This window comes from Myiozetetes cayanensis, unplaced genomic scaffold (genome assembly GCF_022539395.1).
Source record: "Myiozetetes cayanensis isolate MyiCay16 unplaced genomic scaffold, myiCay2020 scf2-11, whole genome shotgun sequence".
Taxonomy (NCBI): Eukaryota; Metazoa; Chordata; class Aves; order Passeriformes; family Tyrannidae; genus Myiozetetes; species Myiozetetes cayanensis.
This window is the reverse complement of record NW_026087411.1, coordinates 23,927,539-23,954,435: the sequence shown is the minus strand read 5'-3', so window position 1 is coordinate 23,954,435 and position 26,897 is coordinate 23,927,539. Positions and strand designations below refer to the sequence as shown.

The 26,897-nt window shown below is 37.1% G+C and overlaps 1 protein-coding gene across 7 annotated transcripts in view; it reads right to left on the bottom strand.

The window, feature by feature from the left end:
* EML4 (EMAP like 4) overlaps nt 1-26,897 on the bottom strand; it is a 149,823-nt gene that overhangs the window by 21,908 nt on the left and 101,018 nt on the right. For 4 of the 7 annotated variants that reach the window (XM_050314223.1, XM_050314221.1, XM_050314224.1 and 1 more), the window contains 9 exons: nt 26,542-26,574; nt 14,613-14,736; nt 9,954-10,103; nt 8,412-8,481; nt 6,966-7,076; nt 4,680-4,775; nt 2,904-3,038; nt 2,547-2,682; nt 609-760 (listed from right to left, as the gene is read on the bottom strand). In XM_050314223.1, coding sequence (XP_050170180.1) covers nt 609-760; nt 2,547-2,682; nt 2,904-3,038; nt 4,680-4,775; nt 6,966-7,076; nt 8,412-8,481; nt 9,954-10,103; nt 14,613-14,736; nt 26,542-26,574 — 1,007 coding nt within the window. The remainder of the gene's footprint in view (nt 1-608; nt 761-2,546; nt 2,683-2,903; nt 3,039-4,679; nt 4,776-6,965; nt 7,077-8,411; nt 8,482-9,953; nt 10,104-14,612; nt 14,737-26,541; nt 26,575-26,897) is intronic. The other 3 variants (XM_050314222.1, XM_050314225.1, XM_050314227.1) reach the window with 1 other exon arrangement.

Here is a 26,897-nt window from a genome sequence, read left to right as displayed (position 1 = left end):
ACTGTTTAAGAAGAATACATTATTTCAAAATCAGGGAAAAACAAAAAGTATTTTAAAATCCAAAATACGCAATCTTTTCCAGTTCAAACCTTTTGACCTAGTGCTGCCATATAGTTAAATTACAAAGAACATATGTATTCACTAAACACCTGTTTTAGGTTAAATTCAAAATAAATTCCTCATCATAGCTTATTAATCATTATACAGAATATCAATATGCATCCTACCATCTATTTACCTTATGTCAAACATTCTATTAAGACCCTCAAATGCTGGTAACATTGTCTTTCTCCAGACAGATAACTTAACAAAAACACAGGCGATACTATGGAACATCCTCAAACACCTCCTCAAACAGGATGAATAAAAAAAAACCTAAGGAAGGTTTTGGAGAAAAGAAAACCCTTAAAGTTTCTGTTCAACTTAAACACAAAAGAACTGAAGTCCCCTATAGGTTCATTTATAGGCTAAAAATTAAGCCCCCCTATCATAAAACATTGTCACCCACTTAAAAAACAGCAACCAGAAGGTATTCTATCATCCTCCAGAGTGTGGGGAAGGCTGTTCTGCCAGCCAAGGCAAATTCCTTGTCACATTCGCTTTCTTACCTCAATTTCCCTTTCAGGATTCAAATCATGATCCCACAGGATGATCTTTCGGTCTTTTCCACCTCCAGTTAGCAGCATCCCATTCCTCATCTGACAAAGCGTGAACACACTGCCATCGTGCGCTTTGATTTGTCTGCTTATTTGATATACTCCTGTAAGCACAAAAAAAAGTGATAAAGAACACTACTCACTTTTTCACCTGGGGTTTGCAAGAAGTTTTGCCTTTTGGCAGAAGAAAAAAGTAAGTGTGCAATAAATAATTACATTTGGGTTGTCAAGCTCTTATTATTGCATCAGTATTGCAAACACAAGGTGGTAGTGTTTTCTTACAGGATAAAAAGGATAAAACAAAGAGTCTGCATTTCTGAAGAGAAACTTTTTTGAGATTGATTGTCCTACAACCTGTGAAGGCAAGAACAACAGTTTGCAAAATGCTTTCGTTTCTCTGCTATCCAAGGCAACACAATTTTTCCAGATGCAAGGGAAACCGTGCTTTAGAGTCAAAAAATCTCTAGTAAGTCATTATTAGAAAAGAAGTAAAACTATTTTATTAAAGAAATTCAAAGACTTGCTGTCTACAGTCTTTTGGGAATAAAAAGTAAATTACTTATAGCAAAGTTTCTGGGATGCATGAACCTAGTACCTAATGCTGATGTTGCCACATTTAAAAATAGTACAACCAGTATTTGGCATCTGCCAAGACTGCAGTCTACTCAAAGGAAAACACATGGAAGAACGAGAGATGAGAAAATTAAACAACAAGGGTAGCAAAACAAGTCCTTTGCATCCTAATCAGAAAGTGTATTTAAAAAAACCAAACAAAATAAGACTCCAGTGCTGCATATTTTTAAATAGCAATCACGGAAAAGCCTAAAACATCACCCAACTAAATATGAGCTTAACTTTGCTGACTCTGCCTATGGTTCAAATCAGTGTGCTCTCACACTGTTAAAAAGAGTATAAGATCAAGTCCTGTGACCCATCTAATGTGATAAAGCAACAAAAAAACCCAACAGTTAGTTAGCCTTTGTAAATTAATGTTCTATTTGACAACTTTTAAGATTATACTGGAAAAAGATTATTTTTGCACAAGAAATAAAAAATTAAACATCAGAAAACTTGTTAAATTACTTTTCCATTGCAGTTAGCTTGAAAGACAAAAAGATTTACCTACAAAAACAGACTTACCATTAAAAATTTACTTTTTATGTGAATGTTTTCCTGGCACACCAATTTAAACCAGAGTGTTTGAAATAGCTGCCAAGCAAAATAAATTATCACTGAATTTATGAGTTACCTTAGGGCTCAACTGTGCCAGGTCTGCATATGTTTGGTAACAAATCATCTCCCTTTCTTTTTTACAAAAGCTTTGCCCTAAAATTTCAAATAAAATGTGTTGGGTTTTTTTTTTGTTTGGTTGGGTTTTTTTAAGCATATTTTACAGGCAAAACTTGAGTGTCTGATAAACTGGAGACTGTTATTCACGTAACTGGTACAACTAAGCACTGTAATCTTTCTTCACATACAAGTCCTATTAATGTCACCACTTCATGGTATTCCTCTGTGACTGAGTGTGGTACAATATAAGCACTTAGAGGCAAAGGTAGCCTGCAGAATCCTCAAACTGATCCCACAGCCTTTTTCAAATCACAGGATGAAAGGAAAGCCGATTAACCACATTTTTTAAACACGCAAAACATTCACATAAAATAGTTTTCATTCATTTGAAGCACATCTCATTAATTATTGAGAAACTCTAGACTGCTCTTATGAATGCAGCACACTCATAAGACTTGCAGGAATTAATACCATCTGTTATTTATAGGAAGTGAATGCTCTTGGTCAACCTGTTTCCCTGTTCCTTTTCTTTCTAATATAACCCTTTATGTTTGTCTTCTACAGACCATCTAAAATCTGTAATTAACAAATGTATCCTACCTTTAGGTCCTTTTCCTGGAGTAGCTTCTACAGTAGTTTTGCCCCATATAAGTATTATGCCTCCTGAGTCTCCAGTGAGCACATCACCATTTCCCAAAAAAGCCAAACACTGAACAAATTTGGGTTTTTCATATTTCTGAAAAGAAATAAGCAAGACAGAGGGATAATTGCTTGTAGTTGTTACATAATTAGTATATTGTATCCACACCCTTACACCTTGCATACATGTGAGCAGAATTTAGTGCTTTTTGTTTGTTTACCTCTCTGCTCAAACAGTACATGGTAACAACAAAGCAAACATACAGAAAACATGATTTCCATTGATTTAAAGCTGTTGTGGTATTAAGACATTATTACCCCGAATATTCCTTGCTTCCTTGATAAAGAATTACCACTCCAGGTCCAGAAAAATATATGAGATTTGCCACATGTTATTATGGTATTTGCATCAGTTGGGTGGAATTCTATAGCAAGAACAACTTCATTTGTAGTCTGAAATAATAACAAAAAAAAAAATTTATTCAGATTGGACATTAACTACTAGAAACACACATAAACACCTTTATTAAACTTCAGTATACAAGGCAGGGTTTTACATTCCCTTTCAAATCACAGAAGCTTCTGCTCTCTGGAATAGCTAAGACTTCTGCCAAGGAAAGTGAATTATATATAAAAGACAAGATTTTTGGATTGAAAACCCTACTTGATTTTTAACACGGACTGGTTTGCTATTCTGGATAACAAAGTTGCGACAGAGCAAGTAAGACAATGACAACATGCTAGGATTATATCCATCATTTTCTTTTTGAAATGCTATAAAAACTCATTAGGGTTCTTCTCCTTTCTTCCTCATGAAGAAGAAAAAGAGAAACCTGCATAATTCAAAGCTCTGAATCACAGTGTCCCACCTTTATATTTTTTACTGGCTGCATATACTGTTACTGAATTACTAACATCTTAGAGCATTTCATCCTTTACCAATACAGTTTACAAGCATAACAAACTGACTGGCCATTTACTTAACTTCTAATGGATATTCAACTTAACTGTCTTTGAAGACAAATCTCCTGGAGGCAATGACTACAAAACACTAAACTAAATGCATCAATGCATTTGTTTCTACTGGATTTTGAAAAACCAGAGAGGTCGTGGAGTCGCCTTCTCTGGAGATACTGAAAACCCGCCTGGACACAATCCTGTGACAACCTGCTCTAAGTGAACCTGTGTTAATCAAATTTGAAACACCAAAGCACTCCCTGGAGAGCAAAATTAGTCAAAACAGAACACTAAGTAAATGGGAAATACAAGGCACGTGCCAAATAGTTTCACATAAAATATCAGCAAAGACATGAAAACACTGACATAGAATTAAAACTTACAGAACAGAATACAATTAGTATTGGTCAACATAATCTAAAGAAAATGCGTCAAACCAACCTGATTTTGTTATCTGAAATGGCAAGTTTGTAATGATATAGACATAAATATGGTTGTAGAGCATGACTTAAAAAACTTTAAAAATACTCAGGTTCACATGTATGTAACATTTCCTTGCTTGATACTGCATAAACGAAGGATTGAGTGTTCCCAGCGAAATCAACTTTACATGAACACTGAGTACACCACCTCTGAACCCACCTGATTGGTCTGAAATATAGAAAGGTTAAAAAAGAAACTGGAAAGCAGACAAGATCACAATCTACTTAGGACTTCAAATGAGAAGACACACGTGCTGAGAATCAATGAACGGAGTTTGATTCAGACAAAAATGAAATAACGAATGTCTGAAAGTGGTGTTGTGTTTTTTTTAACAGCTACAGACTGAATCATCACTTCACTTTCCTAAAGTTCCCAGGATCTATTTTTTTTAAATTGAGAAAATATCAGATAATTGCTTTATTTGAATTGGCTGTTAAGGATAAGTAAAATGAAATTACAAACCTTTTAATATTCAAAATCCTTCCATTATACAAGTTAAAAATACATTTCTTTGGTACTCTTACACAAGCCAGCATTATTATACAGTTGCAGTTTCTGACTAACATCAAAAGTGTTTTATTTATGGGAATAAACTGTTGTATTTATGGGAATAAAACCACTTACATTTCAGAATATTAATTTGTTGAAAATTACCTTTATTTCTGCTATTTTTGATTTCCTCTGCCAATCCCACACAGTAAGCATATGCTCATTAGAGTCATCAATTACACACAAATGAGTACCAGAATCCTAAAGGAAAAAGAAAAGAAAAAAAAAAAAGAAGTGCTGACAAAGTACTATCATACTCCATTTAGCAACAGGGCAGGGCAGAAGCATTTTAAAAAACCACAAAGGCACAAATATAAATTAGCCAAGTCCTTTTAAAGTAATTACAAGCTCAAATAACATTCTAGGAAAGCTTTAAAAGTATTTTATCAAATGTTTCTTTTTTTTGTTTGGTTTGGGTTTGTTTTTTTTTATGTCACTGTTTGGTTGGGTTTTTTTGCATTCTTATTTGCAATTTCATGCTAGCAGCAAAAAGGTTTCTTCCTTTTTCTAATACGTAAATATTTTGGTTTTTCTCAGGTCTCAGAGTACAGACACACAAGCTCTGCTTGTGTTTTTTTCTTAAATGCCACCATCATGTGCACACAACTTTACATTATCAAATTCTGTAAGCAGCACATCTCCTTTTTTTCTCATGGTGTGTAAAGTACCAGCAGTTTCATCATGCAGTTGGTAAAACCGCAGCAAAGGTAACACCTTCTGAACAAAACAATGCTTACAGAGCAGGAAGAGCAGCACGTACAGTATTAAGTATTATTTTGAACCTTTTTACAATAAAATGGTAAATATGGCTACATATAATTAAAGGAGTAGAAGTTGGTTCTTGCCGTTCAACCACATTCTCTTACAAATCATGAAAATAGAGGTGGCTGAAATTATTATTCCCAAACACTATTATAAGCATTAGTATGCAAATATATATGTAAATTATTAACTGGGAAGAACCCTGAAGACAGCAATGGTGATATACACAGCTCTTGTGGGGGTTATACTGCACGTGAACTGTTTCAGTATAATGAGAAATCACGTGAAACTGTAACAATGTACCCAAATTAGTTTCAGCTGCAAAAGAGAATTAATATCAAACTAGAATCTAGTCCTCAAAAATTCCTTGAGGTTTTTTTTTTTGCTTTGTTTTTGAAGTGATGGAATGCATTCTCATTCACCTTAAAAAAACACTTATCTAACTTCATAAGTTTTATTAGTTTGTTGGAGTGACAGAAATGACACTATTCCTTTCACATTATTCTATTTTATTTATGTTGCCCCCCACCTAAAAAAACAAAAGCCTTGTTTACTGAAACACAAAACTATAACTAACCTAGCAACACTTCAACGTGAAGTGAAACTGCAGCAAGAGAGCATGAGAATTTCTTTTCAACAGATCACCCAGAGACACTGCTGAGTGTCCACTCTTGGAGATACCCAGAACACAGCTGGACCACAGCCCTGAGTAGCCTGCTCTGACTGAATCTGCTGTGAGCAGGACAGTGGATGAGGTGATCTGCAGACAACCCTTCCCACCTCACCTGTCCTGTAAGTCTCTTCCTCTATTAGCAAAATACAGCAGAAACTTCTGTGTTTTTTATTTTTTACATATATTAATTCTTCTTGCTGGAATGAAAGAATCCAGCCTGAGTTTTCAGGAGGTTTGATACGTGTCAGTGTTTTGGCGAAAATACAATGGTGGCTTAAAGATTAAAATATGCACATACTTCACAAAAAAACCCAACTCATTGCTGATCTTGAAATGAGAAATTTCTCAATGTCAAGTAGTGCATCTCCATGTGCTACTGATTTTTCTGATAAATTCTTTGGGCCCAGTAAGAAAGATCTCTATTTTTTTTCCTATGTAAAAGTAGAGGCAAGAAGAGAACAAGCTATTCCTTGGAGAAAAAATAGTACAAGATAACAAGAGTTGTTTTTTTTTTTAATTTCCTGTTGGTGGATAAAAACCTACTCCAGCTGTGCAAGCAGAAGAGTTAACCCTCCTATCAGAATTCACTAAAATTTGTCTTCACAAACCTCACTACCAAACTTGTTTTTAACATCAAAACAAAAAAACCCAAGCCCATCAGAAACAGAACCAAACCACCAAACCCAGTAAAGAATTCAATTTCTAGTTCAGGTTTTTTCTTGCCTGCTATTTATTTACCATGCTAGTTTGTTACCACAATTTTACATATGCCATTTCCTGTTTTTCCAGCTCATTTGCTGTCAGCTGGTTTTATCAAGTACACATAAACTTTACTGACACACTTTCATTTACCAAAAGAGTTCAGCTAGACAACCACACGCAAACTCTCCAGAGATTTCGTTCCCGTTTACAAGGACCGAATTATTTAACACACCGGGTCACTGCACCCATCTTACCGCTTTTGAAAAATCCAAACACCCAACTCCACGCTCAAAAGTCCCCAGGCCGATAACCTGCAGCGTCGCCAGGCTCACCGAGTCCCATACTCTAACATGGGGTTGCAGAGGCTGCATGAGAAAGCAACGGGACAAACAGCGTCATCAACAGTGAAAGCATCATATGCCGGTGTCAGATTTTGTTAAGCAAATGCCACCTGAATTACAAACTGCAGACCAAAATGCAGGATGACCCATGCTAATGATGCTGCTGGACACTGACTCTGAAGTCAAAAGGGGAGAGTCAAGACAACGTTGCTCCCCGTGTCTGGGCTACAAACAAGGCAGTGCTGCCGTCAAGGCAGGGAAGTAACTATCGTGGCACTTGGTAGTTATGAACATACTTCGACCAATTTAAGTTAATTGAACAAATAATGGAAGAGTCATCTTGCATTTCAGACTCCAGACCTAGCAATATTATGTAACAACTGAAAATAATGATCGAACCTTTGCTTTTATATAGAAAACAGGAAAACAAAGAAAATAAAAGAAACAAACCCTAGTGCACCAAGTATCCTAACCATCACCAAACACTCAATGAAAATGTCCATGGTTATGTTTCATAGAACTACTATCCCAAACCAGCTTAGTCTCATAAATGTGAAACAATCACAAAGAAAGTGGGAATAAAGTTGGCTTAAGGACAGCATTCACCATAGAATGTTACAATAAATCACTGTGCTGATGGAAAAACAATCAGCTCTAACAAGAGTCAAAAAATGCTCAGTGGAAATCATAACATCACGTATACAAAACGCCTCACATGAATTTCTTAAAAAATCTAAGAAATTAGGTTGAACATCTGAAAAAGGGTTATATTTAACATGTTTCTATATGTTATAGCATCTGTCTTTTTTTTCCCCCGTTTATAACTTCATGAAAATAATCCAATTAAATAAATTCTGACAGAGTTTGCCAAGAACCAGAGACAAGAGCACTTAAACACACCTTATCTCAAATGAGCAAGTTTATAGGAAAGCTTGGCACACCTTCCAGGAATTCTCAAAGTTGGTTTCCTCTTCCATGAGGGCTTAGGAGTATGACCCACAGAACCGAGGACTTGTTCTCCTCTGGGAGAAGACTTATTGAAAGTAATGTGAAAGAAATGATGTGGCCTTATAAATCAATTACATGTTTCACATTTTCCTGTAGAATCAAAATTGCATTTCCTATGTCACAGATAAAGGACTTTATGAGCTTCTGCTCTTTTTGATATATGGTCGAGTGCTTCATTGTTACTGTCTTTTGCTAGAGGTAGAGGCTGTTACCTGAGAATTATCAAAATATCTCAGTAAATGCAGTACACAAAATAAACTGCAAACAGAAGGTGTTGATTAAAAAAAACTCAAACCACTTTTTCCTGATTTTCAGAACAAGATACTACGGCTCAACAGCTCTATTACTTACCCTTCCATCTTTATCCACTCCAGCTAACTGTCCTGTTGCAATTCTAATTTTGTCTGGATGAACTGCAAGACTAAGACAGACAGAAATATGACTTGCTTTTGCTGTCATAGGTCTTCAAAACTGAGAGTTTTTTTGTAAATTTTTGTTTCTTTGTTTCTCAACAGAAGCCCATGAAGACACTTATGATCCTAAATCCCACTTTTAACAAGACAGCCTGAATGTTTTTCTTCAGACTATTTCATTATACACTGTATTGATGGGTTGACTGGGCTCTTGCAATGTTTGCTGGCACACAACTAGGAGTGCCAGAAGAGCCACCTCCACATGTGCTCTGACCAATCTTAGGTTCGCACTATATCAGGAGTCCACTGTAACAAAATCTACATTGTCTAATAATGAACCTTCTGCTCATCATTATGTGCCATATTTATAAACACTACAGTGTATTTTATGCCTCAACTTACAGATATCATGAATCTGGGGGAAAAAAAGGCAGAAAAGTTGCCTGAGGGGTTGCCTGTGCACCCAGGAGTCAGAGATTACTGCCATGTGAAATGAGTTTCTGCTGTAATTGTACTAATGAAGTATGGTGCACTACTAGCGTAAGTAAAAATCTGCTCTTGCTTATCACATTTTGCTTTTGAGAAAAAACAGATTTCAGAGTATACATCCTCTCAGTCCTAGGGATTTTTTGACCTACCTTCTTATTTGCTTTTTCTGTAAAATTACAAAGACGAAGGAAGCCTTTGAAACAAGAAAGGTAAAGCAGGGGCGAGCCTGAAGAGGTCAGAATGATGGACATCAAAAAAATCTACAATTTAGTCCTGTTTTCTGAATGACAGTGAAGAACACAAGACTGGCAGCATTTCTCCCATAGGAAGCAATTACATTTATCAAAACACAGCCAGAAGAAAAGAGCTTCAGATGTCAAATTTTCTCCAGTCAGGTACAGTAGAGTAGGGAGCTTATGTTCACCATTACATTTTGTGCACTATTCTTCAGACTAACACAGCAACTACAGTACCTGCCTTTGCACCCACAGTGACTGGCTTCAATTTCCCTGCCTCCCTAGGTTTTTTTGCAAACATCCTTCTGATTTCCCAGACTCTCTTAATACTTGGATGGGACATTTTTTATAAAAATGAGAAAATGACTGCTCAGTTTTCCTCTTGGTTTTTTAGTTCTCCTTTAACATTACACCTTTGCCATACTTTTTGTAAACAACTGATTTAAAGTTAGGCTAAAACCAATTTTTAATTTCTGGGATAACTATCTGGAATAATTTACCTAAAGATCCTTTCTTCAACCTGATACTCTTAGATGGCCTACATATTGTTTTACATTTAAGCTAGACATCCTAAACTAGCATGGACTGCTCTAGCACCATTCATTTGTGTAGTGCTTACTAAAGTGAAATCAAACAGGAAACAACTACAATTATGATGACATTAATTAGTTTATACATACAGTGGGAGAGAACAAAAAAAGAATCTATTCCTGCATTAATACACACATACTTACATGCCAATGTTATATACTGACCATTTAACGCAGTCTGTATGACCCAAGTAATGCCGCTGAGTTCTCTCCTCATAGTTAAATAGTACCACCACCGATGCTATGAAATATACAATTTCTCCGGTAGGAAGGAGGTAAACATTGGCTCGACAGTCTCTTCCACGATACCCATATCTATATATATATTTTTTTTTTAAGTCAAGGTTTTCATAATCACTGAATACCATTAAAAAAAAGCCCAAAAAACCAAAAACACAACAATTTTTTTTTCTTCTTCTTAAAGGATTCCTGGGGAGCAAATGCCCTTTAAGTTTTTCCCTCCGGAACAAAAGCACAATTTCACTAACAAATTTTAAAAATAAAACAAAAGAAACCCCATGCAACTGGGTACCAAACCCCTGAAGGAATGCTGCTCATCGATGTTAAAAATAAGACATGCTAGAAGTAAAGGAAATACAGCATCTTACTTTTGTAAAAATTTCCATGTGAAATTTCATTAGGTAACAGCAGGACCCGCTGTTCTATTTAAAATTTTTTACAGCAATAGAGCTTTGCATCTGCACACCGGCCACCAGAGTATTACTTTCATTTGGCCTTTTAAAACAATTCCTAATGCCCTACAGAAAAAGGCAAGCGTTCTGCACAGCAGCTGCCAAGTTCAGCAAATATTTCTTTAGACTGTTTTAGAGCATTTTTAAAACAAACCAAACTCAAAAGGAACTTACACAGGGAAAAATATTCTATCCCAATCTACCCAAAATATATAAAAGGCATGTTTTCTGTAGGAATATGCGTGGCTTCTAATGACATTCAGAAGTCTTACACACTGTGAACCAGCCTTGGTTAGCACTGATCAAATGTTATTACAACTCATTATTTCTTTGGAACAGGTGCCATTTTCTTCATCTAGATTATTAATGTGGCTGTCTGCCTATATTTCAGTTCCCTGGGTCACTAGGTACAATTAACATCATAAATCAGACTTTAACAGTAGCTCTACAGCCCCAAAAATATAATTTTCCTGTTATGTCCTGCACTTTAGAGAGCCTTCTGCTTCACTGCCAACTAATACACCTGCAACAGCAATGAAAATATGGGAAACACATTAAGCAACTTTAGCTAAAGGATTCCAGCTTTAGGTCCTGGCTAATCAGGTACACAAAAGAAGTTCAAAGGCTCACATGGAGAAAGCTGGATGGATGAAGCTGACCCTTTCTCACAAATAAAGGCAGGTGCAGTAGTTCAAGTTTGGGAGTATCTAAGTGGGTATCTCCTATCTGATAGCCTGGCCTCTATTCTTCAGGGAAAAGGTCTACCTTTCTATCAAAAAGAGCACTGCATCCCTTCCAATGCCATCCCCCACTCCCAAAACCCCCCCAGTACACTACCGCTCCTCCTTTGCAGTCCCCCCAGACCACAGGACCAGAGAAACACTTGAAATATTAAACACACGCTGTACCTACACAATGGTTCAAAGAGGGACACTGCATTCCGTTGTAAACTAAATCTCTTTGGAGTATGGAAAACAAAACAGATTTATATCTTGCTGTCTTCCGTTTATTAGAGAAGAACACAATGCCTCCTCTGAAGCAGAGATTATTCACTGGTTTGTAAAGCAAGTGATATCGAGAGAAACACTGAGGGCAGAATAAAAGGATGCCTTTGTTTCTCCTCCATTACTATTAACCTTACCATATTTTTTCCTCTTTATTCTTCATTTAAACACTGATGGATCAAAAAGGAACTCCAAAAAGACCTTTTATAAAACAAACAAACAACAAACCAAACCACTGAACTTTCAAAAACAATGGGCTACAAGCCAATAAAAATATTTTTTCTATCCTGGAGCATGAAGAACGCTATTCTAAGTCCCTTCTCAGAGGAGAAAAGTAGATTTTGTTTATCTGCTGTATACAATAGGAAGTGTATTGATAAGGATTAAGTAAGATTGACATCTTTGAACATCCATCCTAGAAAAGTATTAACGACTTACACAAATACGTCTTTCGACAGCAGAAGCCTACCATGCTTAGCCAAGCTAAAGCTAAATATTTTGGCACCCACCATTGAGCTCTGGCATTTATGGGGCTGCAAAAAAAATGGTTACGCTTTCTTAATCCATTCCTTTCCTTTCCCCCTCCTACATAATAAAATACCAAAGAGTGGCTGCATTTTCTAGAAGCATGTTTTTTTAAGCATGTAAAGGAACAACCTGTTTTGTGGGACAGGGAAATTGAGAGACAGCTGTCTTCGCATGGGGAAAGTTTCTCACAAATTACAAGTACTGTTTTGTCACAGCATTCAGTATGCTTAACAACTTTAAATTTTGAAGGTTGTTTGTTTGTTTGTTTTTGCTTGACTAAAAATAGCCACAGCCCTCATGAAAAGTGATCCACTGTACACCAGAATTCAACAGTATATTTACCGCTGTCTTCAATTATTCTTAGAAAGAAGAGCACTAGTGCTAAAAATAATCTCATAAAACGGAGTCCGAAATACCCTCCAGAAACTGAGCTACTATACACTGGGAGAAAGAATCTATAAAGTCACTGCCTGACAAAAGCAGCCCTGACTGTGACCTCTGTAGCTACTAAATAAGCCAATTTTGCTATTACTAGGAATGTCAGATATGCTTTAACCAGTTCTGAAGTGCAGTGGGAAAGATTGCACTACAAAGCAGGGATACTCAAACTAAATTATTAAATTTAAATGAAATCACTCAGGAACCAGACACAGTCAAGAGCTCAGACTTCCCCTTGAACTGCTTTATCTTGCCAAGCAGCTTAGGTATTTCATCAAATGACAGTAATCTGCATGGCAGACAAAAGCTACATTACTCTAGTTGAATATACGGTACAGGGTCTCAGTAGTTGAATATACCTTCAGGACACAGTTCTGTAGGTATATATAAAAAGGAGATCCCACCACCACCCAAATCAACCAATCAACCAACTAAAAACCCACACCAAAAATCTGTCCATTCTTTTCTTGCAGTTGTTCACAGTTGAGCAGCATCTTCCAAAACACTAATAACAAAGGATAACCCGATTATAAACAATCATCCAGAAATACTCTGTGAATCATTGTCCCCATGCCATCTTAATAATAAAGGTGTACAGGGTTCAGTTTGCCATGGTATTTGAAGTTACAGTTGGCTTGCAAATTTGCTCCCCTTGCTAAACCTGTGCATAAAGTACAAAATCTGCTGCTGCTGTACCTTCCTGTCTCCAAAACTGAAGAACAATTTTGTGCAAATTTGTAGACCAATATTATGCCGTTATAAATTTCACTGCCTTCTCCTCATTTTCCTCACCACTGCATCCAAAAGACTTCCTACACTCATAATTTTAGTGGTCTGATTCAGGACGACATTTCCTCAAATAGATTCCAAAAACATATGGACAGTTTGTTTAGAGATTTATTTCACTTTAATTAGCCCTCAGTGGGAAACTGGTTTAACCTGAACATAAGGTCCTTTGACACTAAATAAGTGTGTCCACACTGGGATTTGCACCTACTTAACTGAGGGTGTGATTTCATGATCAGTTTTCATCAGACCATACTGGTCACTGATGCTGGAAAAGTAGAGCTGATATTCCTTCAACATGCCAGTTCCAGCCCTTGCATGCTTGTGGGGTAAATCAAAGTAACGTACTGGTCCTGCTTGAAACTTAACTTTGCCGAGAAAATTACATTTCAGCCAGAGCAGTAACTGAGCTAATTCACTCCACAGTCATGACTGCCACCATGAGCAATCAGGAGCTGTTGGAAAGTTGGGTACCACAGCTTTACAAAGCATGAGTAAGAGCTCCGTTTTCCTTCCAGTCAGACTCTTAATCCGAAACTTTCCTCCTGACTTATGACAGCGTACCATTAACATTCCTAAAAATATTCCTGATTTCAGCAACAGTGGAAGGATGTAACTTCAGATTATTACACCAACTCAAATGCTGCCTAGACATGTTACTTTACTAAAGTACTAAGAAACTTACTTACGCAATCATGGCTTACTGGAAGAACCTGCAGAGATGAGTGAGTGACAGGAAGACACAACCTTGTGCAAAAGCACATCTCTTAAAATGAACTTGATGCAGTAAACTTGGAGAATTGTCGTCAGCCACACACCTACTCAGTTCTTCAAATGATACATTTATATTTAGTGCATTTAGTGCAAAGTAATTTCCAAGAAATTAACCACTTGGGAGCTGAAATAAAGAAGTAGTGCATAGGATGGCTTCTTCTGCAATCCTCACTGCATATGTAAGGACAACAAACCCAAGATCTTCTGTAGTTCTAAAACCTCCTAAAAATGATCAAAGATTGAAAACTAATAATGTTCCTGAATGCAAAACCTATATTGATGTAGTGGGAGGCAGAGGGGGACATTTTTGAAACTGTAACTCTCCAAAGACACTTTCTTTCACACTAAAAATAAACTGAATTAGTTTCAATAGGAAAACAAACAAAGAAGAAGTGTTTCTGTAACTACATAGTCTGCCACTTAAAATCGTTCTATACAGGAGCTACAAACCATTTCTGTTGTTATATTAATCTGAACTTTTTCCTTCACTTTTAAGTAGTGTTTACCTCTTAACAGAGAGAACAAAACACTGGATTCTAAGGGGGTAAAATGCAAGACAAGACAAACAGGGAACAGTGAATAGTTACTGATATTAAGGATACACCCACTCCAGTTTTAACTTTTCAGGAGGCAGCTCTGTCCTAATATCATCATAGTTTTCTACATCAGAAGGAATGTACATTGTGATTGGTCGACCTCGCATGAACATCTTGATATATTCTCCCTCTGTTGAAACAAAAGAGCATATTAATCATGTGGCAAGTTTACACAAGAAACAAGCACAAAAGATATGAGTAATAAGCCCTGTGATGCAAATAACACCTGTGATATAACAATTATTTTTGAAATGTGAGCTTGGTAAAGGCCTAGATTTGTTTTTTTTTTTAATGGAACACACACACATACACAAAGAGTAAGTGTATATTGAATTTGTGATAGAACAGACTAAGCATGTAACATTTTAGACATGCAAGTTAAATTATAAAGGTAAATTGCAAATTCAATTTCAAATCTGAAATGGAACAAATAAGTATTCACAGTATCACAATATAAGGTACATCAGGTTGAAAAGGATCTGAGGAAGTCCAACCTCTGGCCATGAGGCCACACTAGGTTGCTCAGGAATTTGCCTAATCCAGACTTGAAAACTTCCAAGGATGTAGATGGCACAGTCTCTTTTTGTACCTGGCACCCCCAGTGCTACCCCCTGCAGCCTCTCCCACATCTCCTTCCCACAGGTGCGGGACCTGGCATTTGTCCCTGCTTAATTTTGTGAGGTTCCTGCAGGCCCGCACATCCAGCACACCAACAGGCCTGCTGGTCTGCTGTCACCTGTGAACTTGAGCATGTTAAAGATGCTAAACAGGAGAGGTCCCAGCCAGAATCCTGCAGACTCCACTTGTCATCTATTGGCCACCAGGCAGAGTGTGACCCAGTAACCAACACTCTCTGAGGCCACTATCCAATTGGTTCTTTCACCCACCTAGCTGTCCACCCACCCAAATCCCAACAGCCAAGCTAAGACACAAGGATACTGTAGGGAAAAGTGTCAAAAGCTTTGCTGGAGAATATAATCTAGAATTATATATCATCACAAACTGATACACTAACCTGAGTTATTAAGTTATGGAAAACATTACAAGTACCTAGTATTGTATGTGGCATTTTATCCTGATCAATGGAAAGAAACAACAGCCCCTGATGACTCCAGCTATAATACTGCCTTATAGCCATGACAAAATACATGTATTTCACTAATTTTGCATCAATGAAATAGTAACTTTTTGTCACTCGTCAACTTCTTTAGTAATTAATATGCTTTGTTAATGCAACTATTTACCAAAGGAATAAAATATTCTGCTGTGAGTTTGGAGTTCTGACATTTTTTTTTGTAAGTGGGGATTTGAAAATCATAGCAGACATGGGGAAATCAGACTCAAATTAAAATTTGAATAGTTGAGTAGAACTGGAGTAGAATAGCTATAAATCAGTAATACAATATTAAGAAATCTCTATCCAAATTTGATGCAGCAATATTAAGCTCTAAAATTAAGATTTTTAAACAATTACTTTTATATTTCTTTCAGAAGACAAACTTGAGACAGACTTCCTCATAAATGCCCAGGGAATGCTTGGAAATATTTCCCCAATTAAGCATAGGATTATTACTCAGACTGCATGATTATGCAAACTATGTTTTGCATTCCCTAAAACATCTAAAATTGAAATTATGAGAAATTCAGGCTCATTCCCACAGAATCACAGCTTAACAACTCAAATCAAACTTGGAGATCAAATCAAACTTGGAGATCAAATCAAACTTGGAGATCAGAAAATTTAGGTGACAGCAGAAGCAACATAGTGTCAAAAATAGTCTCTTGCTTACAAAACATTTTTAGAAGATGAAAAGATCAAACAATAATCAAAGTTGTGAACAAGACTAACCCTAAGCCAGGGTCTCTACCCTGAGAGAATCAAAACTTGTAACTATTTTCATCCACTAAAGTTATAAAGCTATCCTCTGCAAAGTTTGGAAAAAAATGTGGTGAATATTCCATGTTATTTAAAAGAAACATTTCTGACCATAAAGGATTTTATAATTTTACTTATTTTATAGCATTGTGTGAAATTCTGTTGAATATCCTCAATTCTGAAAACAGCAGAAAGCACTAGCTTTGAATACTGCAGTGATGATCTTAGCACACAGCACTGATTTGGACAGCACTGACACATACAGAAAAAAAATCTGTGATGACCAAACCATATAATATATTCAGTAACTCCTAACCCAAGAAAGAACTACCCACGAACTTGTGTGATTTTAACATCACTGGTCACTATATTGATCAAACTTGACCAGATCAATGAATCCACGTACCTGAACACAAGCTAGTTGAAAGTATTCTACTACGTGCGTGATACTCACTGCGAAGATTTCACAACACATATGGCAGAATTTGTCAAAAACTTTTTGTTTTCGCCTTAACACATGGTAGTTGGAGCTCTTAGTGCTTAAGAGTTTTAACAATTTTTGTTTGTTTGATGAAACAGACCACTATTTATCAAATTTACCAAGTTACCAGACCTAAAAATATTAGTCTAAAAAGATTAGTCAATTCAAGTCAACCTTCTGAGACCAAGAACTCATTTTAGTTGAATTCTATGTCACTTTCATCCTCAGTAAGTTTACTCTGTGCTGGAGGCAACAGTCTAAATACAACTGAAATCTAACACAAAAAACTCCCCAGGTTCAAGAAATTACTCCTGAGTAGAAATTGCAATAATTGAGCAATGTAAAACTAGACATAAACAATGGTTGTTCTTATTTAGCATATTAATACAAGGAAAGCTGAGCATATAAGTCCAGTATGAAAGGAACAAACACTGAAGAGGTGAGAAACAGTTGTCTTGTTTCTTTCTAAGAACAAACACACATCCTTCGAAAAAGATCTCTGTGAGTAAATCCACTAGCAGCAGTAGAAAGTTTGTCTCAGATAAAATAAAAAAGAATAATCACTTTGTGGTAGCTAAATTAGAAACAATACGTATTTTACCAAATGTGCATTGTTTAATTGCACTGCTGAGAAAAGCTAAAGAGTGGAGCTGTCAGTAGTTTGACACAAATGTTTAGATAATTAGTCCAAACTAGTAATATGTCGCATTTTTCCACCAATATATTTTTTATATATTTGTATAAAATATATGTATTTTCAGAGATAAAATAGCACTGGCCAAAACCAAGAGTAATGTATTAACAATGACCTTTCTATTAAAATCTGGTACCTGCACTCTTATAAATTAAAGCCTGAGGGCATTTACAAAAGACCGCTCATTTGTGCAAGTCATATTCTTGATTTAATACTGAGCTTGACAATTCTAGTTCCATAAAATCAGTGCAAAATGACACCACAAATTTAGGATCAAATTTCTCATTGTTGCTTAGAACAGTGGAGACAAGCTGCAATTGAAATTCTTAAGGATGGAAGCAGTTGCACCTGTCAGACTTTGAAGATGAAAGAGATGAAGAGCCCAAGAGGAATTCAGTCAAGTCTCTGGTCAGAAGAGGCTCTCCTGGAGCTCAGGGAAAAGAATGTCTGCAGGGCATTCAGATACAAATTAGCTCTCTGAACTTCCCATTAAAGAAAGAACACTTTTTACCTTTATTACCTGGCTGCACTTACTCAAGATTACCTTTGAAGATACATATTTAACACATTTGTCAGAAAGACATAGGTTAAGTATAACTTGATTAAGCCTCTCCCTACAGAAGAGGAAGGATTAGAAAAAAAGAGACAAGCCACTGAAAGATTTTTAGTAAATTTCCTTTTGTCAGAATAACCTGTAGGGCAGATATAATATTAATGTAAAAATCTTTTGAAATACTAGAGAGGATGGCAGCGTATCAACACCACCATTCCCAAACAGCAACTAATTGCCTGAGGCCAAATTCTTGTATTTGCAAGTTAAGAAAATCAGTGATTTAACTCTTTCATACTATACTTGCTCAAATTAATGTTCAAGAGCGTTAGACTATGCTTCTTTCCTGCACTCTCACTATTTTCCAGTACAAAGCAGCATATCTAAACTTTTTCCTTCTTTTGCAAGAAAAGACCCTTGGTCATGTTATGACAGCTTATGTATGAAAGGGAGTACAGGGAAGAAAAAGTTTTAAAGAGAGCAGGTAAAAACCCCACTGAACTCCAACCACACAAAAAATCCTTGACAATTCTGGTATCTACCAGCCTGAAAACAATAGATATGAAAGTAAAAATCTCTACTCCATACAAAGACATGTTCAGGCCCCACTACCTTCTCTGCAGAAGCACTTGGGGAAGGCAGGGTGGAAAGGGATAGGAGGGCATACCTTGAAGAACCCCTGGCACTTGCTAAGTTAATTAATCTGCAACTGCAGACACCTATAAATCCTTTCAAATATGGATCAAACGAATGAAAAAGTACAGTTGAAGCCCTGCAGACAGCACACCCAGGTGCCATGGATTATCCACGCCACAAAAAACGTAACAGCTCAGGCTCAGAGTTGCTACAAAAGGTAGCATCAAGCGGATGGAGCTCCCTGGCTTCAGGGGCCAGCTCTTCACCAGGAACAGCTGTAGCTGCTTTTGTGCAGCTTTGAGCTCAAATTCACAGCCCTTGCCAAACTCTGCTTGGCTCCACAATAATTCACCTCTGGAGCCTTGACAAGCTCTTTGCACAAGTGCCAGGGAATACAGGATCAGCACTCCTAATTTTTGCTCCCAGGATCGGCTCAGGCTTATTAGCATCACGAAGCAGTCCTCTGGGTGTGCTGGACCTAAGCAAACTCCCTGCAGGTCTTGGCTCTCCGTGGGTTCCCCAGAGGTTTGGGGAAGTTATTAACTCAGCCCCAAAGATGCAGAAACACTTAATCTGACTAAAATGCAACTGCAGTTACATGAAGGGACACAAAACACTGCTCAGAAGGAGAGACACAAAAAGAGAAGCCATGGTGAGGGCCCACATAAAGGTGGGTTTGAGCGCTGATCAGGCTTGTGGCTTTGCAAATTCATGTTATGAGCTGCAGGAACATCCTGGCCTACCTCATCCTAGTCCAGCCTGACGAACACAGAGCATGCCCCTCAGAGCCCTCTCTCTGCTTGCATCACTCTGCTTTGCACTCTGCAGGGTACTGCAGCGCTTGCTTTGGAGAGAAGAGCCTTGGCTGTCACTGGGTGACACAAACACATTCTGCTGATTTCAGAATAGCATCCAAAGACCTCCTTCTCTCCTAGTAGTTGGGAACCTCTCAAATTCCAGGTGGTAATACCGCATGTTCAGGTTGTTTTCTTTTTGTGCGTGTTGACAGCATGACTGCTCACTTCAGTGTAGGTCTGCCTTGTCTGAAAATGCATCAGTTGAGCACAAAACCAGCAATCCTCCCAGCCTTAATTTTGAAAAAATAAAAACATCAGCTATTTAACTCTCTTTTGAACAACAAAGTTTCATTCTGCCTCCACACCACCACAAAATTTATCTTTTATGATTGTTGGTGCATGCAGTATTACAGAAGAGAACCTACCAGGGTTTTGATGCATTAACGTTTTCCATAGGGCTATGGATCTGTTTTAGAATTACTTCTGATACATCCTAGGATTGCATTTGTGTTGTCATAAGTGACTGGTTCAATCTTCATATGATTAAGTAGCATTTTATAGCCCTTTTCCCCACCATTGAATTCTAGCAGACAGCCTGTTTATAACTAGAACTTTGCTAGCAAACCCTGTATGAGTAATCCTTCATTTCGAATAATTTAGTTTTGTCTTATGCTACTCCAAACCTCAGGAACATCTAGGTCTTACTGTATTAAAATCTCAGCTTTCAACCCTATCAGTTTGGACTCTCAGCTTCATGCCATCAGTGAAATTTCAGTGCTACTACTTTCCTGTGATAAGTTCATTAGTGTAAACACAAAGCCAAATAGGTCCCAACAGGTTGGAAGCAGATGTTAGCAACCAGGGAATCTACTGCAGGTTCTTTGAAGGTTTATAGGCTGATAAAAAAGAGGAATAAATATTGTCAGTGAAACAGTGTGCTGCTAGTGAGAGGGAACTCCAGAAGCCTGTCTCATCTTCAAGGAAACAAGTGCACCTTCACTCACTATCACTGTAAGGCAGTATACTGACCTTGCATGCAAAGAAACTGTTGGTAAAGCATGCAACACTGAGAATCCAGGACTAAAACTAGGGGTAATTAGAAAATTGTAGACACAGAGTAGACTGGCTGAAAATTTTTTGAAAATTTTCTCCTTGTATCGAAAGCAGATTACTATTAACATAAAAAAGCTTTTAATCTTATAAAAAAAATAACAAAAAAGACAAAAAAGCAGCACAAAGGTAGCAGTAAAATTCAACTCCCAATGTTGTCTATTAATTCACTTTTGGAAGAAAGTTTAAAATCCAGCAATTCAGGGGAAGCAAGCTGGAAGGTAAGGCCAATGAAAAACACTGCAGGTGATAACAGATGGCAAAGATAAGGCAATGCAGACCATTTGAAAGGTTGAAATTAGGTGCTATCGAAGCACTTCATGGAAAGTGCTTCCATGAAGTCAGCACACAAAGACTCATGCAATGGCACGTAAGCAATTTATTACTTTCTATGAATCATATTCTTAGGGGAAGATAGAAGGTTTGCAAAAGAAAATAACAAAAATAATAGGAACTGAATGGAGGAGGAAAAAAACATCAAAGAAGCCTCTGTAGATTAACTACTCAGAAATGTCTAGAGCGAAAAGCAATTCAGGAGATATGAAAGCTACTTTTTAGATAGTTCAGAAATTTGAAGACAGTCACATTACAAAACCAAAATCCTGTTTTCCAAAAAGCATTCCTCAAAAAGAAATTTTCAAGGTATATACAGTGGTTTTGTAGAAGGATGTGAGAAGGTTTCATTCTCAATTACTGATTTCTTCAACAAAACTGGACAAAATATTAGAAGAATGTATTTTATATCACATTTGTCCTCATTATTTAGACAAGACACTGAGGTAGCCCTGCAAGTCTGTGCTGTAATTAACTTCTCTTAAGCCAGCAAGTGTATGCGTAAAGGGAAGTCTAATAAGCATACAGCAGATTATATATACACACAAAGAGTAGGTAATAGTGAATAAATAGTAAAATTATCTGTTTTTCTACATGGTTTTAAGTTTAATTCTAAAGAAATCACTACAGGAATTTTGCAAATTATTAGTGCATGTTTTTCAGTAAGCCTCACCCCATCTAGTTTGAAAGATCAACATGGGTCGATGCATTAAAACCCTCAGCTCAGTTCTATTTGTGTGTAGCATCTGAATCTTAATCTTAAAGTGAATTACAAGCAAATGAAAATTCCCCAAAGACTCCAACTAGCTTGGCCAAGCAGAACGCTCTGGTAATATACAATAAACTACCACATCCAGAGTACATTTATTAATCTGTCTTCACCTTCTAGTTGCTTGACCAATGAAGTTATGCTTTTTAATACTACAAATAGCTTCTTTCCCACAAGCTTTCTGCTTTCAGGCCTGTGTCCAAGAACTCTGCAGGACCACTAACCTGAGGGACAAAGGCTTAGAAGCCTGTTTCTAATTTAAACCAGTGCTAACAGCAGAGACAAATAACCAAATTCAGCCACCACACCCAGACCACTACATTTTAAGTTACTGAGGAATTAAAATGTGGCCGCAGGTCTGCCACCTCTCACCCCATGCCTGCTGAACCTGACAAGAGGACATGCACTGTTGCTATTGGTGCAATGCCAACCAAAAAGTTGGAAAAAGCAGATGAGGTAAGAGACTTGCCTTGATTTGGAATGATTTTACAACTTTGCCTGGAAACTTCTTACCAGATCTCTAGTTAATAATTTTCTATAATTTGATAAGTAAACCACAGTTACAACCTTGCTTTTTCACATATCAGGTGACATTAAAAATCTAGGTATTAACAACAGTTACCATTTGCAATAAAATAACTGAAATTTTAATATTAAACTCTAGCTTTTTATGAAAAAAAAAGAAAAAGAAAAAAGAAGGACTCAAAAAGGAATATTGGACACAAATGAGTTCAATAAAACTGTATCTAAATGCTTCCTGCTTAAATAATAAAATTCTGTCTTCAACAAAAATCAATGGTAGAAACTTCCAAAATACAAATTTGGTTTTTTGACAGTATTGATGGTTTTTAACAATATGCACTGTGCCTGAATGAGATCAAGCAGCCCAATAATGAGAGAGACTAGGTCTCCATTTGCCCTCAGGGCAAGAGCACCTTCAATAACAATCTGACAGAAAATCTGTGCCTGATGAAAAAACTGATCCAAGGTAGTTACTGAATTTTGCACTCTCAGTGGACAGGACACATTGTCAGCAGGGTAAATTTTTTTCAATTCTGTGCTCCATGACTGTTCTGTGCTGTGAAGCTAGAACTATAGCACAGTTAAACTAACAGAAGAAATAGTATTGGAAAAAGCTCAACAGAAAAAAACCCCAACAACAACAAAAACCAAATGTAGGAATGCGGTGAATGTTTCTCATTAATTCTTTCCCATATGGTTTTTATCGCCATCCAAAAACTTTAAGTGTCTCTTATTACTTTATAACAAATGAACAAGTGATTCATATATGGAGCTGCTATCACTGAAAATCAAACTCAAACACAGAATCTAAGAGAAATAAATTACCTTTTATCTTAAAATAAGAGAAGCCTTTTAACTTCTAGGTATAAAAATATGAATGCCTTATGATTAATACTTTAAAAATGTTTCTGCTGAAGTGAAAAGCAAGATGGATTTTAAGCAAGATGGATTTTACAGGCAATTATAAACACCTGCTGGTAAAGAATTTAAAAGAATAACTTTAGTTAGGGCTCTTTTAGGGCTGTAGTAAGCACCTGTTCATTTCACTCATATCTTCATTGGATTTTCACAGAATTTTAATACCTTCTTAGTACCAGATTTTATTGTATAAAGATTGGCCTGATTTACAAAGACAAACCAACAAACTGACCATATGACCCCTGCTTCAGCAGATGCATACCCAGATGCAAAAAGCTCAGGACTAACCTTAACATGAAGTAGATGCAATTCAACCCAAGTGGGAGAGATAAAGGTACCGAGGGAATGTGATGAACACTGTAATACATGTGGCCTTGGCATGGAGCTAAACAGAGGAAAATCAACTGGTTGCCCACAAGGCAGCTGCAGGCTGTGGCTTCCCGTGCTGCTGCTGCTCCTGGCAGGAGCAGAGAATTTCCTAGGTCTTGTCGATATTTCCATGCAACACTCTCTAGGGACTCCATATCAAACCAGTCAATCCAGACACCAAAGCCAGTGCCTTTCACTACTGAACCTCATCTCAGATTCTTACTTGTTCCTGAAGTCTTTCACTATAATAGCTAATACAACCTATCAACAGAAATCACAATGAATCTGCACAGACTTTTGCAAGACAGATAGTACTAAAGTAACTTCTGCTGATAGAAAAATTAAGTTCCAAAAACTAACAATGCAAAAAGATATTGATCTATATTTTGTGGTACTGTACTATACTGACCTTTTCAAAACAGTTTCTTTAATAGTTGAATCAAAAAAAGGAAACAAAGTGATTCCAGAATGTTCAAAGCTACACAAAAATGTCATCTTCCATCCCATTATCCCATGCAAACACCTTCTGCTATGATAATTTGCAATTTCACAGTGATTCCAAACTTATTTTATGTGTGTATAAAGACACTGAAGCATTTTTAATGTAGATTTGCTTTGAAGCTTGACAGTTTGCACATCAAGCAGCCTTCCCAAGAGCCTCTTTCACAGAATTTCTAGGTCTAGGAAGCACATTGATACAATTGTTACCGCGGGTGGCATGTGCCGGGGGCACATACAGTGTTTTACTTACAGCCTACTGAAATGAGCAGCTCAGGGGAGCAGCTCAGGGGAGCTGCTCTAACTTAATTAACTCCATGCTACAGACTGCTCGCCTCTAGGGGCAAAGGCTGGCAAGCCACAAAGGAGTGTTAAAGCAACGATAACTTCTCATGCCTTTGGGTTGCAGAACAGGAAGGTCCTGTGCAAACACCACAAGCAAAGGCAACCCTTCATCCCACCCTGTCAAAGACAACACTGTCCCAGTTCCACAGGATTTGCCTCCAGAAACCTCATGTTAACTGTCTGTGCAAGTCTTCAACTCCCTGACCAGGTAGGTTAAGGTGTCAACTGGAAATTGATTTATTTATGTGGCAACTATTAGCTACAAAACAAGCTAAAGTCACCTGCCCTGAACAGGATGTTGCATTAAAGAGAAAAGATGGGTGAACCCCCTGCAAAAGTAACTTACACATGGTTACTTCTGTGGCAGTAAACACAACACAACACATACAGTCTCTTGCACACATACACATACTCTAAAAGCTGTCAAAGATACACTCACTGCTCCATTATTTTAGAAAAAAATAAACCTCTGAATCCTGCTAATTGCAAGTCCATCCATGTTAGAGGTAGAACTATGTTTTGCCACTATATGTGTTCAAAATGCAGTAAATGCATTTTCTGTGAGAAGACTTTCTCTCCATCTTCCATATATATGGGGCGGTGTTATCTGCATCGTGTTTCTCTTTCATTCCAGTTAGGCTGAGAACAGACTATGGCATATCAGACTTGGAAGCTGCCTGTTCATCACATCCTCTGCATGGTAACACAATAGGTAGCAGGGCACATGTTGAGGCCACTTAAATTATAGAGCACTAGGATGAGAGAGCTTATGGATGGCCCATTCTTGGCAGAACATGTAGAACTGTGGAAGCACATTGTAAGGAAAGAATTAGTACTGAAAGTATTTTAGCTACATGCAACTTGGTTTTGTGAAAAGCTGTTTTTAGCAGAAAGGGTATTTTTAATATAATAGTTTTAGTCAATCCCTGCAAAGCTAAATTGCAGCTGGTCTGGCCACTAGTCATTACTTTTCCTTTTACATTGCTGCACATATATACTGGTCCACAGCTGGTGTTAAGCAACCTGGCATAAAGAAACATTTCTTCTTTGTTCTTGATGCTTATGCATTCTCTTTCACACATCTTGTCTTTGAAGGATGCTCTTGGTAAGCATCAATTTAGAATACTTTTATACCTGTAATTTCTCTATGAATTAGAAAAAGATAAAGCAACTGGATTCAAATTGATTTTGCCTTCATTCCAACAATTAGTATAGTACCTTTCAAAAAATTGGAGGGTTTTTTTTTCCTTTTGGAAGGAGACCAAAAGCAACCAAACTGTGAATAATGTAAACTTGCTGACAGCACAGAATCTGAAGACTACAGGTTTGTTAATTAGCAGCAAAAAAGCATGAGACAGAACCTCTGTACATAGATATGTTGAGTACAGCATGCACTTGTGTTACGTGCTTTAATTTTGAAACCGCATGCTTCAGCACAGTTTGCAGGACATCAAAGCAGAGTAGTTTTGCAACACCAGAAGTGGATTTCTTTTGTTGTCACATCCCACCACGTTCAGATAGACAGTTCCTTTTCCTGACTGAACAAGCCAGCAGCAGCAGGTAGCCACAGAATGCAAGACTCATTGGTGCAAAGATATACACTTTAGAAGAGACTCATTTTTCATTTTAGGAGACTATGAAACTTTCAGTCTCTGTTCTTGACTAATCAGTGTGTATTTGTTGTCATACTGGCAAGACAGAAAGCTGAGATAAAACAAATCTTTTAGTTGGCAGTTCTTAACACTCTGATATCTTAGGCAACAATGCAAGACTTCTGCTCGAACACATATTCCTCTCTGAGGAAATTACATGTGTCGTAATTTATTTTAGACTACCCCCAAATAATCCCAATATAGATTGCAATGTGCATATGCATATAAATTTACAAAAGAAGAGAGCTGAAATATTTATGTAAATGCTCAAAAAGTTTTTAAGAGATCATGCACTGATGCTCTCTGATGGTGAAAAGCCAAATAGAAGATTTGTGAAAGTGCTAAATTAGAAGAAAGCAACCAAAGGGCATAGCTTTATTCTTACCTTGGCTGTTTTTTTCACGAGTTGACATTTTTGCTGGTTATGGGACAGAAATAAAATATCTTAAAACTATTTCTAAAGTCTCGCTCACACCTGCTTGCATGAAGACTGACACATAGGTCAAAACTTTTAGATTTTTGTTTTCATAAGCTCTCTCTATGCACATATACACAGAGAATTTACTAAAAAAAAAAAAGTTTTTGTTTTACAGAAACAAATCAATCCCACAACCCACCCATCAAAACTTTCTGTATTTCCTAAAGATCCAATCTGATGAAGCATTTGTCCATAATTTCAAAGATTCATATACATGTCTGGAGTAATGCTTGGCCAAATAAATTCCTAGAGTTTATTAATAC